We start from the raw sequence: 16,159 nt of genomic DNA, 5'->3' as shown, positions 1-16,159 counted from the left end.
GGATTTTCCATTAGTCTCCACAACGGCACTGGGGATTCGCAACCTTTATGCTTAAGAATTGTACAATGTCTGTTGTCATTCGTTTTGTGTGTCATTAATTATATTCAATTTCTTGCCTCTATCTTCGAGTCCTAGGTTATTAACTGGAGCAGGTAAAGGGGAGGGGGCCTTTGACCACTGATCTCCACTGAGGAGGCGAGGTGACCTCCGGGTTAGTGCCGTTGTGTGGGGGCGTATGGAAAATCCAATTACCGGTACAAGCAATTTTCATCTCTTTAATGGCAGCATTTTGGAGTACACATAACTTACTGATTAACTTATAACCCTTTCTGGGGAGATGGGTTGAGAAAAAAAAAAAAGAAAAAATACAGCAATATACCATTGACTTTTTATGTTGTAAATTATGCAGAGCTCATCGTATGGCAAAGATAACACAATAACTTATCTCTGGGACAGTACAATTTTTTCACAATAAAAAATAAATAATTCTCAGACCTATAACGTTTTTTGTTTTTTTTCTACAGAGCTGTGAGGGCTTGATTTTTTGCGGGACTTTTTCATTGGTACTATATTGTGGTTAATAACACTTTTATATCTTTTTAGTCCTCATTTTTGGTGGTGAATAAGCAAAAAAATAAAATAAAATTAATCAGGAATTGCAGATTTTTTTAACTTTTTTTTTTCAGCAATCCTCATAGTTCTGATCATTACAGATTTATTGATAACAAATTATTTTTAAATGAAATAAAGTTGTATTTTTAACTTGAAGCTTTATTTAAATCTTTATTTTACACTTAGTCCTACAAGATGACTGACATGCGATCCTTTGTTCGTTTACATAATATACTGTACTACTTATGAAGTGCAGTGTATTATGCTGCCAATAGGATACTGGGCTACTAGGCTTTCACTGCACCCTAGCATTCTATGTACAGACATCAGCACCCTGCAATCTCATCCGCAGCTCTGCTGATGGGTGACAGAGGAAGTCTCTTCCCTCTGCAACTACGTAGATGCCAAGGTCGCTATTGATTGACGCATTTAAAGGGATTAAATGAACATTAGCGCTTCTGCCGATTTGGGCCATTAGAGCAGAAGCCTGGCTGTCATAAGAGAGCTGAACTACTGCTCTTTGTGTTGAGAAGAAACACAAAAGCAACTTGTGAACCCAGCCTAAATCAAACTGGTTCCCAGAGCAGTCTAACCAGCTACTAAAGTCTGAAATAATTGGTACCACCATTTAATTTGGCCTACTAATCTAGTAAAACACCAGATAAACTTGTAGATGGTAATACCAGGTTACTATGTTTTACCCAGCAAAAGATCTTCCATCTATCCAGAAGTTTCAAGGGTTAACACTTTAGACAGTAGCAGTTAGCAATTAAAAGGGCTGTCCAGAACATTAACGGTCTATCCTCAGGATACTAGATTGGCAGGTCAAGCCTGACCGAAACTACACAACTCTGTCCATTGTGTAGAGGATGAAGTGCTGCTCCCATAGAAATGAATGCTGCAGTTATGAGATTATATCATTATCATGCCAAAATAACCGAGCGCTGGATTTCCGCTTGCGCGGTGTGTTTCCTATTAATTTCTAAGCTATTTTCAGCAGTCCCATAGAAATGAAAGGAGAGCAGCCACACATGCAGGTTCCATTTTAGAGATAGCTGTGGGTCCCAGAGCAGACCTAGTGATAAGATTGAGATGACAAATCCTGATGGCCCCTTTAAATCTACTGCCCTTATTATGCTGTTTTACGCTTTCTTCACATTTTCGAGTTTCCCTTTGTATGTAAATTAAAAGGAGGGTGTGGGCGCAGGTAACCTGAAAGCCAAAGACCAGGTCATGCAGATCATTTGCACATTGACAAAACTCACCTGAACAGGTTGTTGTTATCCTCAAAGTCTTCCTTTCCCCATCTTCCTTTCACATCCTCGATGACGTGGTTCTTCAGGAACTTCTTTAACAGCTGGACGGTTTGACTGCGAGTTACTTCTGGTCCAAAGTTTTGGTTGCACTGGAGCAGTTCATGTAACCAGTCCACGGCTTCTGTCGCAGTGAAGCAGCGCTCATACATCTTAAAGTGCACACGATGCTTCTTCTGGGTCATTCCAGAGCGGAAAAGCTCAATTGTTTCATTCCACTGCAAGACGAAGGAGAAGAGAAGAACTACGTTATGCAATGTCCTGCATCATCAGCAAATTTAAAGGGGTATTCCGGTAATCTGAAGTTACACCCTATTCACAGGATTGGGTATAAGTATTAGAATGGAGGGGGTCATCACCGATCACAGAAACGGGGACCCCGCACTCCACTGGGCCTTCCGACAACTGACTTCCACTACATTCATCTCTATGAAACTGCAGAGATAGAGTACAGTCACTATGGACATACTGGGCAGTAGGGAGTATGGGGGAGTGCATCGGGGAAGCCTGATGGACAATCAATGTCTTAGGTTTAAAAGAAATGCGTCACCATTTTTTTCTGCCAATTACAACCAGATAGTAGTACATACCTTTTTTTCTAATTTCAGATATTTTTTAATTCTATTTCCTGAACATGATTATGGGGGCGGCCATCTTGTCTGAACTGTTCAATTGAATAGGAAGGAACAGCCCATTCTGGAGAGGTGGGGCCTGCACCTATCTGACCCTGGTGACATATCCCAGTTATATGCCACCAATGTTTCAGACAAGACAACCCCTTTAAGATCCTGGGAACGATCACTCAGCCAATCACAGCCATTGTTGGGGCTGGTAATCGGCCGAGCGTTCGGTCCCTCTGTGTCGAGAAGCACCAGGGAGTAGGGACTGGTGGAGGCTCAGGATTGGTGTGCCATTATTAATTACATTTCTTGTAGAGGATTCTGAGCTTTTCTAAATATTTTTTTAAGTAAGGGCCTAAACCAAACGAATAACAATTCAAAAAAGTTAATTTTTCAATGCAAGCCTCTATACCTGGAGTCCAAAAATAACCAGTAGATGATGACTCATGTCCCTGGGCTCCTTGATGGCTTTCTCAAGCTTAAATTTTCTCCTTTTAAGTGAAAAGGAAATATGAAATCTCTCACCGTGAAATTGAGTTGAGCAATGAATACTAAAGATTTCTCCACAGGCCAGTTTCAGGGAGACAGGGCTCTGTCACCCGCACCCATTATTCAGTGTTAATTAACGGACTGTGAAAGTGACCCCTGCAGACACAACCTCGCCGGAGCAAACTGCCAGCAGTCCACACTTTCTGCTTGTCTTTCATACTGCTGGAAACATCAGATTTCAGGTTTGTGACCTCACCAGCAGGACTAGCTCAGGTCATGATCAGCGAGGACCCTGACCGATTACATGACCCCACATTCTCTGGTGATAAACACTGAATGCAGCTGGTCAGATTTGGTACAAAGGAGGACCTTCAATGAAATGCAGGCCAATTCTGGAACATCTTTCCTTTAGGTTGTGTTAATCCTCTGCCATTCCTCCGGAAAATTTATGACTGCATTAAGAACTGGATGTTATCATACCACTTGTGAAAGATGCGTGTCCCTACACAGTTGGACATGCTCATCCTTGACTGAACAGTGTCAAAGTACGCAGGGATACATCCCAAATATACCAGTGCGTGGGAGGTCTTGTACTGGACAACCATTGACACAATAATGCAACATAATAGTAATAATAACAACAACAACAGTGTGAACAGCATATACTTGGGAAGGTGAAGCTACCCTCTGTTTTTCAGTGTCCATTGGAGGTACAGGTTAGGCTAGCTTCACACCAGCAGTAAGAGACCCGGCAGTCTGTTCCAACAGGGCACAGCGTCCGGAGCTCTCTGGATCTGGTATTGCCAGATGGTACCTCAATGCCTGCTGGTAGGGGTGGGCGATATAAACGATATTATCGTCATAAATTCGGGCAACGATATAGATTTTAGTTATATCGCGATAGATGACCACAGAGCGGTAGTGAATTGAAGAAGCTTCTCACTCACCGCTCCGTGGCCTCCCAACTCTGCACCGCACTGCAGGGCCTTGCGTGCACACATTGTCAGCGCGCTGGATGTTGCTGTGTGTGATGTCAGGTCCTTCCCAGTGCATGCTGGGAAGAAGACGTGGTCCGTCTCCTGCGGACTCCAGCCAGCCACGCACCCTGCAGGAAAGGCAAGTATATTAGCAGGGGCCCGAATCTACCGGGGGGTGGATGGCAATGGCATGGGGCTGATGGCGCTGGCTGGGGGACATGGATGATGATGGCCATGTAATTTGCATACATACAGAAGAAAATAATATATCGCGATATAATCGCACGTACTTCAAATTATATCGCGATATACATTTTAGGCCATATCGCCCATCCCTACCTGCTGGCCTCATTAACTATAATGGGGTCCAGCGGAGATCCGGCTGCAACCCTGCAAATATACAGAGAATATGTCGGACAGCCTGCTGGATCTCATAGCGCTTGTGTGAAACTAGCCTTAGGCTACATGCACATGACCATATGCGTTTTGTGGTTCGCAAAAATACCAGATGCCATACATTTTTTATTTTTTTTTGCGGATCCATTGTAACAATGCCTAAAACGGACAAGAAAAGGACAGGTTATATTTTTTTTGCGGGGTTACGGAACGGACATACTGATGTGGACAGCATACTGTGTGCTGTACACATTTTTTGCGGACCCATTGAAATGAATGGGTCCGCATCCTATCAGCAGAAAAAAATAAAAACGTAACGGACACTGAAACAAACAACGTTCGTGTGCATGAGGCCTTAGGAGGATTTCCCCGACAGTGGCAAGTGTCACCCATAGGCTCCCAAAGTAAAAAAAATTACACGGAGCAATTTATTTAAATTTTTTTTACAATCTACTGCGCTACTCCATAAAGCAAAAAAATATAAATATTTTCTGGCTCATACGGTGGAAGTGCACTGCAAATGCAATGTGTGAAGGTGCATTTACACTTACTGAGGAGCAGCAGATTGGTGGGAAGGATGCGTTCCTTCCCACCAGTCGGCTGCTCTTTCAGTGGGGGTGAAGCATTTACATGTAGCGATCACCTCCACAGTATGAGCGAGCGGTCGCTGCCGCTAACGCACCTCCTCATTCAGCTGCATTGTTTCTGGGAAGAAGATCTCTGTTTAGACAGGACATTCTGCTGCCCAGAAATTATAATCGAGTTGCCTGTATGAACTACAGTTTCACCCGATGAACAAGCATTTTGCTCAGTAATCTTGTGATCGGCTGCGCCTTTACACGGGCAGATGGTCGGGAACGAACGTTCATTCCTAATAATCTGCCTGATCATTGCACTGGGAGAACTCACCTTAAAGGGAACCCGTCACCGGGATTTTGTGTATAGAGCTGAGGATATGGGTTGCTAGATGGCCGCTAGCATATCCACAATACCCAGTCCCCATAGCTCTGTGTGCTTTTATTGTGTCAAAAAACCAATTTGATACATATGCAAATTAACCTGAGATGAGTCCTGTCCTTGAGATGAGTCAGGGACAGGACTCATCTCAGGTTAATTTGCATATGTATCAACTCGTTTTTTTTATACAATAAAAGCACACAGAGCTATGGGGACTGGGTATTGTGGATGTGCTAGCGGCCATCTAGCAACCCATGTCCTCAGCTCTATACACAAAATCCCAGTGACAAGTTCCCTTTAAGTGGCCTAGTGGTCAGCCACAGTGCAGAGTATATTTTATCATGTAACTATCAAAGTATGAGCGGAGCAGACAAAGGAGACAGTCTACAAAAAAAATTAGAGGGTTATAGTGAGAGGCCCAGCCTGTGGAGGGGTGTATACATGGGCTGGCAGCAGGACAGATACTGCTACAAGCAAGGGTCACCGTGGTTTATATAGTGGAGCCCTGGAAAGATAAGAAGGGTGAAGTCATCAATTACAGTCAGACTAAAGTACATGCAGCCGTCTCAAAGTAAAAATAAATAAAAATAATAATAATTTGAGATATATATATATATATACACACACACACACACACACACACACAGTCAGTGAATGGGTATATTCTAGTTATCACCCAGAAGCCTAATATTCTGAGGCTTATTTCACACACAGGTTTGGTGAACATGGATGCAAGGTCCCAAGGCTGCTAGTGTATTAGAATCATTAGCATCCTTGGTGTAGCGGGCCTTCAGCAGATCGTTTTTTCTCTGTCGTAATAGTTGTATGGAACATCTATAGAGCTGTGGTGCACGTCCTGGAGCCGTTCTCTAGGAGGAACGAGCTGCGGCCGGGAACGGGAGGTAATGCGCATGCGACAGCCTCTATGCTCACTCGCTACTTGGATTTCCCGTCACCAGAAAAGCTGGATGCTTTGCTTACTACACACAAGAGCGGCCTCTGCTGCTGCATGGCAGGGGTGGAAGTAACCCCTAGAAACAAGCAGGGTCTGAAAGGTTTGAAAATGTCAACTAATGGATCACAGAGGAATAATGGTAAATAGACACACATTAGGGCCCTTTCACACTTGCGTTGTCCGGATCCGGCATAGAGTTCCGTCCTCGGGGCTCTATGCCGGAAGAATCCTGATCAGGATTATCCTAATGCATTCTGACTGGAGTGAAATCCGTTCAGGATGCATCAGGATGTCTTCAGTTCCGAAACGGAACGTTTTTGGGCCGGAGAAAATACCGCAGCATGCTGCGCTTTTTGCTCCGGCCAAAAATCCTGAACACTTGCCGCAAGGCCGGATCCGGAATTAATGCCCATTGAAAGGCATTGATCCAGATCCGGCCTTAAGCTAAACGTTGTTTTGGCGCATTGCCGGACCCGACGTTTAGCTTTTTCTGAATGGTTACCATGGCTGCCGGGACGCTAAAGTCCTGGCAGCCATGGTAAAGTGTAGCGGGGAGCGGGGGAGCAGCATACTTACCATCAGTGCGGCTCCCGGGGCACTCCAGAGTGACGTCAGGGCGCCCCAAGCGCATGGATCACGTGATCACATGGAACACGTCATCCATGCGCATGGGGCGCTCTGACGTCATTCTGGCACGCCACGGGAGCCACACGGACTAAGTATACCGCTCCCCGCTCCTACTATGGCACCCAGGACTTTAATAGCGTCCTGGGTGCCATAGTAACACTGAACGCATTCTGAAGACGGATTCGTCTTCAAATGCTTTCAGTACACTTGCGTTTTTCCGGATCCGGCGTGTAATTCCGGCAAGTGGAGTACACGCCGGATCCGGACAACGCAAGTGTGAAAGGGCCCTTAGTAAATCTCTTAAAGGGGTTTCCCGAGACGTTATAACTGATGACCTATCCTCAGGATAGGTCATCCATATCTGTTCGGTGGGGTTCCGACACCTGGAACCCCCGACGATCAGCTGTTTGAGAAGCCATGGCCTTCTCTAAGCTTTTCCTAGGCCACTGACGACACGTTCAGTCAGTCACATGGCCTAGGTGCAGCTCAGCCTATAGAAGTGAATGGGGCTGAGCTCTAATTAGGCCTTGTGACCAATGTACAGGCGGCCTAGGTAGAGGCTACCATGCTCAAGGCCTCTTCTAACAGCTGATGGGCGGAGGTCCAAGGTGTCGCACCCCTGCAGATGTGATATTGATGATCTATCCAGAGGATAAGTCATCAGTAGTAAAAAGTGGACAACCCTCTTAAGGAGGCCGCAGCACTCACCGCAGCCTCTTCAAACTGATTGGTTGGGTTACTGGGTGTCAGACCCCACCAATCAGATATTGAGGGCAGTTCCTGAGCATAGGCAATCAATATTAAACTCCCAAAAAACCTTTAAGAAATCTCATCCACACACTGTGTCCAAAAAGCGTAAGTGGTGCAGATTGAAAATTTGCAGTGTGTCAATTGCAGATCTCCATTGCAATAGAAAGGGGTGAAATCCACCACCATTTCTGCAGCAAAAACCACAGCACACTTTTCTGCAGACCTTTAAGCGCGTGTGGACATACCCTAAAACCTGTTCTAATCAATCAGCTCTTGTTTTACAAATTCATCTCCACGCTACGTGATTTTAGAGCGCAGTGTGTCTCTGAGATCACCCAAGATTGCAGCAAAATCCTCATTTTTTTTTTTTTTTTTTTTTAAGGTTTTCACCTTAAAAGCAGTTGTACAGCCTTTAACGGCCTGTACAGGAATGAGGCATTACTGTAATAAAAAGACAAAAAAACAACAGACCCACAATCACCACTAGCAGCGTGCTGGAACTTGTACTGACAGAAGAGGAAGAACTACAGCTCAGGAGGAAACTTGCCGAGACCTCAATAACCATTATGTACAGTACAACTACATCATGTAAAACGGGCAGGAAATTGCCAAACCACAACTGGTACAGAGGTAATCAACGAGAAGTGCCCTGCCACCCGATATTACACCACCCACGGGAAAAGATACCAGAGCACCGCCTGAACCTTCAGAAGGGTCCTGTCATCTAGCTTTGCCAAACAGCTGAAGGAGATCATTATATATGTATATAAAGAATCCAAGGCAGCACACTGATATCCGTGAAAAAAAGGGTATTTTATTCACCCATGTGTAGACTCACTCTATGGAGCCTCTGTCAAGCCATAATACAAAGTGCAAACTCAGGTGCTTATAAAGCATACATACCTAACAGAAGTGATTACATTTCAATTAATACAAAAAACATTGATAAAACCAGTGAATCTTAATTGTACATGATTATACTGTGAAGGGCAGAGTCATACATCAAAAAAGTGCTATGTGTCACAAATATTAACCATCAATACATACGATTATGATGCATAACATCATCAATTAATATTCTCTTGCAGGTGTACATAATTGTGTTAATTAAAAAAATTAGTTAATTTATTATGGAATGCTCACATGTCGCTGGAGACTGCAGGACTCGGTCGGCGTCCGGAATTCGACAAAGCGCAGGCGCGGGGAATGTTACATCCCGCGAGACTAACCATAGCGTACAACAGCCAGCGACCCACAGTCAAGATGGCGACTCAGCATCACACGCAGACTGGGCATGCTCGTTCCCAAGACAAGGCGGGCATAGTCAGACAGACACAGGAATCATGTGACTGGTCACCTGACTATCATACATAGCAACGGACCGATTACACTGATCATTTCCTGGATTCGCTCAGCCACAGATTACATTTTAACTAATTGGGGGAGATTTATCAAAACTGGCTTAGTTGCCCATAGCAACCAATCCGATTCGACTCTTTCTTTTTCACAGCTCCTTTTGGAACATGTAAGATGGAATCTGATTGGTTGCTATGGCTACAAAGCCAGTTCTACTTTGCACCAGTTTTGATAAATCTCTCCCTATAGAATTGAAAGCATAATGGATACTAAGGGCCAATTCACACAACAGTGATGGGGCCGGGAAACGCAGTCCGTGTGTCGGCCGCATCTCCGGGGCCGACTGTGGCTCCCCTGACCCGAACTGACTGCATCATAGTCATTTCAGTCTTCATCTGATTATAAGGCCTCCTGCACACTGCTGCGGGTGAACACACACAAGATCCCCACAAATTTCCATGTGGATTTTTGCTCATTTCTGCATCAAAATCCGCAAAGTTACCGCATGCAGAAAAAAATTCGTAAAGTGTACATGAGATTAGTGTAATCTCATACACTATGCTGGTATTGTAATAAGAAAGTGTTTTCTCCACATGGGAATCCTCGTGGAAAAACCACACGTATTCCGCAACATGTGCAGGTGGCCAAATAGGGTCCGGCAGTCATCCACCCACTTTCCGGCATAAATAACGGATTTATACCGGATCAGGCATTCTGTAGATGTGAACGTACTCTAATATCTGCGTGTAAATCATACAAATTTTGCCACTGATTCATCCCTAATTTTATTTATGTCCCATGTGGACAATGCCCTAACAAAGTCCACTGAAATCAATGAGGACAGTAAGGCCCTGTGCAGGACAGTCGACTTGTTGCAGATTTTGCACTGAAAATCCCCCAAAACAGACCTAAGGTTCACATCGGTGCCATCAGGAGCCTGTCACAGACTCCCAAATCCCCGCCAGATGCAGCTGTATATTGTCAGGCAGAATGACAGAAACCATTAGGCCCCTTTCACACGTGACGGATTGGCTCCAGATGCGTTTAGTGAAACTCGCACCATTTTGCAAGCAAGTTCAGTCAGTTTTGTCTGCGACTGCGTTCAGTTTTTTCCGCGCGGGTGCAATGCGTTTTGATGCGTTTTTCACGAGCATGATAAAAAAAACGGAAGGTTTACAAACAACATCTCTTAGCAACCATCAGTGAAAAACGCATTGCATTCGCATTTGCTTCCGGGCGCAATGAGTTTTTTACTGAAGCCCAATTCACTTCTATGGGGCCAGGGCTGCGTGAAAAAACACAGAATATAGAACATGCTGCGATTTTCAGGCAACACGGAACTGATGCGTGAAAAAAAACGCTCATGTACACAAACCCATTAAAATGAATGGGTCAGGATTCAGTGCGGGTGCTATGCGTTCACGTTACGCATTGCACCTGCGAGGAAAACTCGCTAGTGTGAAAGGGGCCTAAGGCCTCTTTCACACGAGCGTGTCCGGATAAGGTTCGGATGCGTTGTGGCAAACCCGCGCGAGTAGGTACGCAATTGCAGTCAGTTTTGACTGCGATTGCGTTCCTTTGTTCAGTTTTTATCGCGCGGGTGCAATGTGTTTTGCACGCGCGTGATAAAAAAAACTGAATGTGGTACCCAGACCTGAACTTCTTCCCAGAAGTTCAGGTTTGGGTTCAAGGTTGTGTAGCTTGTATTTTTTTCCCATGGTGATGGATAATGTGATGAGCGTAGTGACGTCATCAAAAGGTCCTTTTCCTCACAGAAGAAGACACAAGAGATGACGGCTGCGCGAACAAGTGGATTAAGGTGAGTTAAATTATTTTATATTTTTTACCCCTCCAGCGCTATTGTACTATGCATTCTGTATCCAGAATGCTATTATTTTCCCTTATAACCATGTTATAAGGGAAAATAATAAAGATCGGGTCCCCATCCCGATCGTCTCCTAGCAACCGTGCGTGAAAAATCGCAAACATAATTGACGTGCTATTTACTTTTGAAATCTGCAATGCAGGTCAATTACCGCATGGAGAAAAAAAAAACACTTGCTTGCGGTCGCTTGCGATTTTCACGCAGTCCCATTCACATCTATGGGGCCTGCGTTGCCGTGAAAAAACACACAAAATAGAGCTTGCTGCGATTTTCACACAACGCACAAGTGATGCGTGAAAATCACAGCTCATGTGCACAGCCCCATAGAAATGAATGGGTCCGGATTCAGTGCGGGTGCAATGCGTTCACCTCACGCATTTCACGCGTGCGGAAATCTCGCCCGTGTGAAAGGGGCCTAAGAGTGGCTGCAAACGGTGCGGTTTACATATGGTTTTTCCGTGCGGATTACGAGTGGAAAAACCGCAGTGTATAACAATACCAGCATTACACAAATCTACTGCACACTTAGCTTTTTTTTTTAGGCTACTTTCACACTTGCGGCAGGACGGATCCGACAGGCTGTTCACCATGTCGGATCCGTCCTGCGGCTATTTCGCCGTGCCCACGGACCGCCGCTCCGTCCCCATTGACTATAATGGGGACGGGGGCGGAGCTCCGGCGCAGCACGGCGGTGCACGGAGAAAGCCGCCGGACTAAAAAGCCTGACATGCAGTAATTTTAGTCCGGCGGCTTTCTCCGTGCACCGCCGGAGCTCCGCCCCCATTATAGTCATTAGGGACGGAGCGGCGGTTCGGCAGCACGGCAAAATAGCCGCAGGACGGATCCGACATGGTGAACAGTCTGTTGGATCCGTCCTGGCGCAAGTGTGAAAGTACCCTTAGGTGCAGAAATTGTGAATTTTGAAATCTGAAGCACGTCAATTGTTGTCGCATTTTTTGGGTGAATTTCACCCATTTCAATGGGAAGGAAACATCAAATCCACGCCAAAAACTGCAATAAGTAGTGCACATTTAGGCCTCTTGCATACGAACGTTGTGTGCCCGTGGCCATATAGCCGCATATGGCGGGTCCTCAATACTGCGCACTCCGCATCATGGATGCAGACCCATTCACTTGAACGGGTCCGCAATCGCGGAGATGCGGAATGGAAGCACAGATAGGAACCCCACGGAAGCATTACGGAGTGCTTCCGTGGCGTTTCTGTCCGTGCCTCTGCACCGCAAAAAAAATAAATAGAACTTGTTCTATTTTTTGCTGTGTGGATGGATCACAGTCCCATTCAAGTTGAATTGCGGCATTGCAGTATTTTTAATGCCAGATCCGGCACTAATACATTTCAATATAAATTAATGCCGGATCCGGCATCTGATCCGAAATTTTGGACGGAGATAATACCGCAGCATGCTGCAGTATTTCCTCCGTCCAAAACGCCGTTCAGTGACTGAACTGAAGACATCCTGAACAGTGATGAGCGAACTTGTGTTTTAAGTTCGGCGTCTAAAGTTCGAGTTCAGGTTATCGAAGTATCCCGTTATGGATTCTAAGGCTGGGTTCACACCTGAGCGTTTTACAGCGCGTACGATCGTACATGAGCTTCTTTGGGGCGTCTTGTCGCGCGTTCCCGCTGAAGTCTATGTACGGGAACGACAAGACGTTCCGTTATGGTCCTTAGTAGCGAAATCCATAACGGGATTCTCCGCTAACCCGAACCCGAACTTTAGACGCCGAACTTAAAACACAAGTTCGCTCATCACTAATCCTGAACGGATTTCTCTCCATTTAGAATGCATGGGGATATACCCGATCAGTTCTGTTCCGGTATTGAGCCCCTAGGACGGAACTCAGTGCCGGAAAAGAATAACGCTAGTGTGAAAGTACCCTTAAAGGGCAGATGTGTGACTGCACCAAGGAGCTGACCATCACTTTAGTAAGAGATCAAAGATGTGACCCGTGATGTGCCAGGTAGCGGCGCCCTATACGCTTGTAACGCGCGCACCCCACGGTGTGGGTGACTACCTGGCAGTACAAGTTGGATCAATGCGGTCATGTGACATCAGAAATAAAAACTGCACAACCCTGTCCTGACAACATGGCACATAATGCCAACACTGACTGCAATCTACAGAACCGATTAGCTCAGGCACTGCTCAATTCTAAAGTTTTGCATAGTATTCCCTATATCTAGGACTGAGCATAGCTTAGTAGATTTGCATTCATGAATATACAGGACCTCTGACGTCATACCACCGCAGACTATAGAAATCCCCCTGTATATACAGGACCTCTGACGTCATACCACCGCAGACTATAGAAATTCCCATGCAGCGCCCTGACTACCTATGTTCCACCAGTGCAGCGCAGAGGTAGGTAGCTCTCACCAGCTTGGTAGCTCTGTAGGGGCCCGGGCCTATGATGCGGTGCTCCATGTCCCCGGCCCGGTCGCCTCTCCCCGGTGTTGCTGTGTCTCCAGGAGACGGGCACAGTTTGAATCTTGTACCTGTGGGACGGCGGCCGCCTATTGGCTTTGGGGACACCACGTGACGTCTCTGGGGAGTGAAGGAGGAGGCGACGGCGGCGCAGGGATTTCCTCTTCTCACTTGCTGGGGCAGCTGCGTGCAGTGTGCGGGGCGACTACCTGCGGGAGCACCCTACAGCGGACTCCTCATAGCTATGCCTCACAACTTTTTTGACATGCATAGCTGTAGGTTGGGGGGGGAGACCCCTACATGATTTTTAGCCATTTTTGCTCTTGTACACCTGAGGTTTTTATATGGATTTTTAAAATAGAAAAGTAGGGTATAAACCCCACCCCCTGTAATGTCGTTTTCTGAGAAGAGCAGAGGAGAATATGTTGTTGGTACCAAAACGTTTTTGTTTAAGGCTATGCCCACATTTGACTGAAATGCTGCAGATCTGTACAGTAGCAGCAGAGTGAATGGGGGTCATTTACAAAGACCGACTTTTTACACCAGTGTTAGTTTCCCCTTTGCGCTGGTGGAGGATGCATGTAGTCGTCATAAATAAACACTACGCCAGCCCCTGACTAGTCATTTTTTTTGCCAACAGAGACAATTTAAAAAAGTTAAAGGAACCCGTCATTATGAAAATGCAGTGCAATCTGCGGGCAGCATGTTATAGAGCAGGAAGAGCTGAGCACATTGATATGTAGCTTTATGGGAAAAGATTGAGTAAAATAAATAATTGATACATTTAAAAGGAATGTGTCATCAGAAAATGGCCTGCTGTTTATAACATATTTTTAATGATATTTTTAATTTTCCACGTCACTTTTTATATTTAAAGGGTTTCTGTCGCCACAATTTTTGCTATTAAACAGGCTGACATTATACATGTGCAAATGTCACCTGAATTTAAAGGGTTTCTACCACCAGAAATACTGCTATGTAGCTGACTGACATTGGCGATGCGCTAATGTCAGCACTATATAACAGTATGTTTCTAACAGTAGTTCCTGCAGCCGTTTTTGTTAAAAACGTACTTTTATAGATATGCTAATGAGCCACTAGGTGCTATGTGGGCGTCATTAGCACCTAGAGGGCTCCGTTCACTAACCATTTCAGCCACCCATTGCGTCCCTCCAGCCCGCCCCGCTCCTGTTGATTGACGTGAAACTTCTCAGTATCGAGTACCAATTCCCGCACCTGCGCTTCTGTATACGGCGCAGGCGCATTGAGTGAATGGCGTGCTCCTGGTGCCAGCTTCCTCATTGTAACGTAGTGAGGAAGCCAGCGCCGGGAGAATACAATAGTGCACGGCGCGGGAATTGGTACTCGATACTGAGAAGTTTCACGTCAATCAACAGGAGCGGGGCGGGCTGGAGGGACTCAATGGGCGGCTGAACTGGTTAGTGAACGGAGCCCTCTAGGTGCTAATGACGCCCACATAGCACCTAGGGGCTCATTAGCATATCTATAAAAGTACGTTTTTAACAAAAACAGCTGCAGGAACTACTGTTAGAAACATACTGTTATGTAGTGTTGACATTAGCGCACCGCTAATGTCAGTCAGCTACATAACATTATTTCTGGTGGTAGAAACCCTTTAACTCTGCTATTCTTTTTTTTCAGTGTGCCCCCATTTTTTCGCAATTATAACTTTTTTTATATGCAAATTAACCTCTAGGAGCAGGGGGGGGTTGCACCTGCTCCTAGAGGCTCTGTTCTCCCCCCTCATGTCACACCCTTCTACTCTTGATTGACAGGGCCAGGCCAGCTTTGGTCTCCTCCTACCAGCCCTGTCTGCCGGGGAAATCTCGCGCCTGCGCCGCCCCGTTCAGTGGTCGGCGCAGGCGCAGTAAGGAAGGACGCTTGCAGTCTGCTTAATCTAATAACACACAAAGAATTAAATGTTACCATGTTTTTATTGAACACACCATGTAAACATTCACAGTGCAGGTGGAAAAAGTATGTGAACCCCTAGACTAATGACATCTACAAGAGCTAATTGGAGTGAGGTGTCAGCCAACTGGAGTCCAATCAATGAGATAAGATTGGAGGTGTTGGTTACAGCTGCCCTATAAAAAACACACACCAGTTGTGGGTCTGCTTTTCACTAGAAGCACTGCCTGATGTGAATGATGCCTCGCACAAAAGATCTCTCAGAAGACCTACGATTAAGAAATAGTTGATTTGCATAAAGCTGGAAAGGGTTATAAAAGTATCTCCAAAAGCCTTGCTGTTCATCAGTCCACGGTAAGACAAATTGTCTATAAATGGAGAAAGTTCAGCACTGCTGCTACTCTCCCTAGGAGTGGCCGTCCTGTAAAGATGACTGCAAGCGCACAGCGCAGAATGCTCAATGAGGTGAAGAAGAATCCTAGAGTGTCAGCTAAAGACTTACAAAAGTCTCTGGCATATGCTAACATCCCTGTTAGCGAATCTACGATACGTAAAACACTAAACAAGAATGGATTTCATGGCAGGATACCACAGAGAAGCCACTGCTGTCCAAGAAAAACATTGCTGCACGTTTACAGTTTGCACAAGAGCACCTGGATGTTCCACAGCAGCAGTGGTGCACCTACGGGGGGGGGGGGGGGGGGTCCAGCAGGTCTGGACCCCCCCCCCCCCCCCCTAGAACAACCAGCCAATATTTTTTTTTTATCCCTCAGGGCCGCACCGCCGATCACCACAGGCGGCGCGGCCCTGGATGTAATTGCGGGGCAGTAGGAGATGAGCGCT

General features: G+C 45.8%; 1 protein-coding gene across 1 annotated transcript in view; it reads right to left on the bottom strand.

The window, feature by feature from the left end:
• The window catches only part of DEPDC1B (DEP domain containing 1B), a 45,264-nt gene extending 31,801 nt beyond the window's left edge, over positions 1-13,463 (bottom strand). The window contains exons 1-2 of the mRNA XM_044292447.1: positions 13,337-13,463; positions 1,878-2,143 (exon numbers count right to left, since the gene is read on the bottom strand). Of these exons, the coding sequence (XP_044148382.1) occupies positions 1,878-2,143; positions 13,337-13,384 (314 nt within the window). The 5' untranslated portion in view covers positions 13,385-13,463. The remainder of the gene's footprint in view (positions 1-1,877; positions 2,144-13,336) is intronic.
• Positions 13,464-16,159: the final 2,696 nt, after the last annotated feature.

The sequence above is a fragment of the Bufo gargarizans genome, chromosome 1 (genome assembly GCF_014858855.1).
Source record: "Bufo gargarizans isolate SCDJY-AF-19 chromosome 1, ASM1485885v1, whole genome shotgun sequence".
In the NCBI taxonomy this organism is placed as follows: Eukaryota; Metazoa; Chordata; class Amphibia; order Anura; family Bufonidae; genus Bufo; species Bufo gargarizans.
This window is presented reverse-complemented; position numbering and strand designations above follow the sequence as displayed.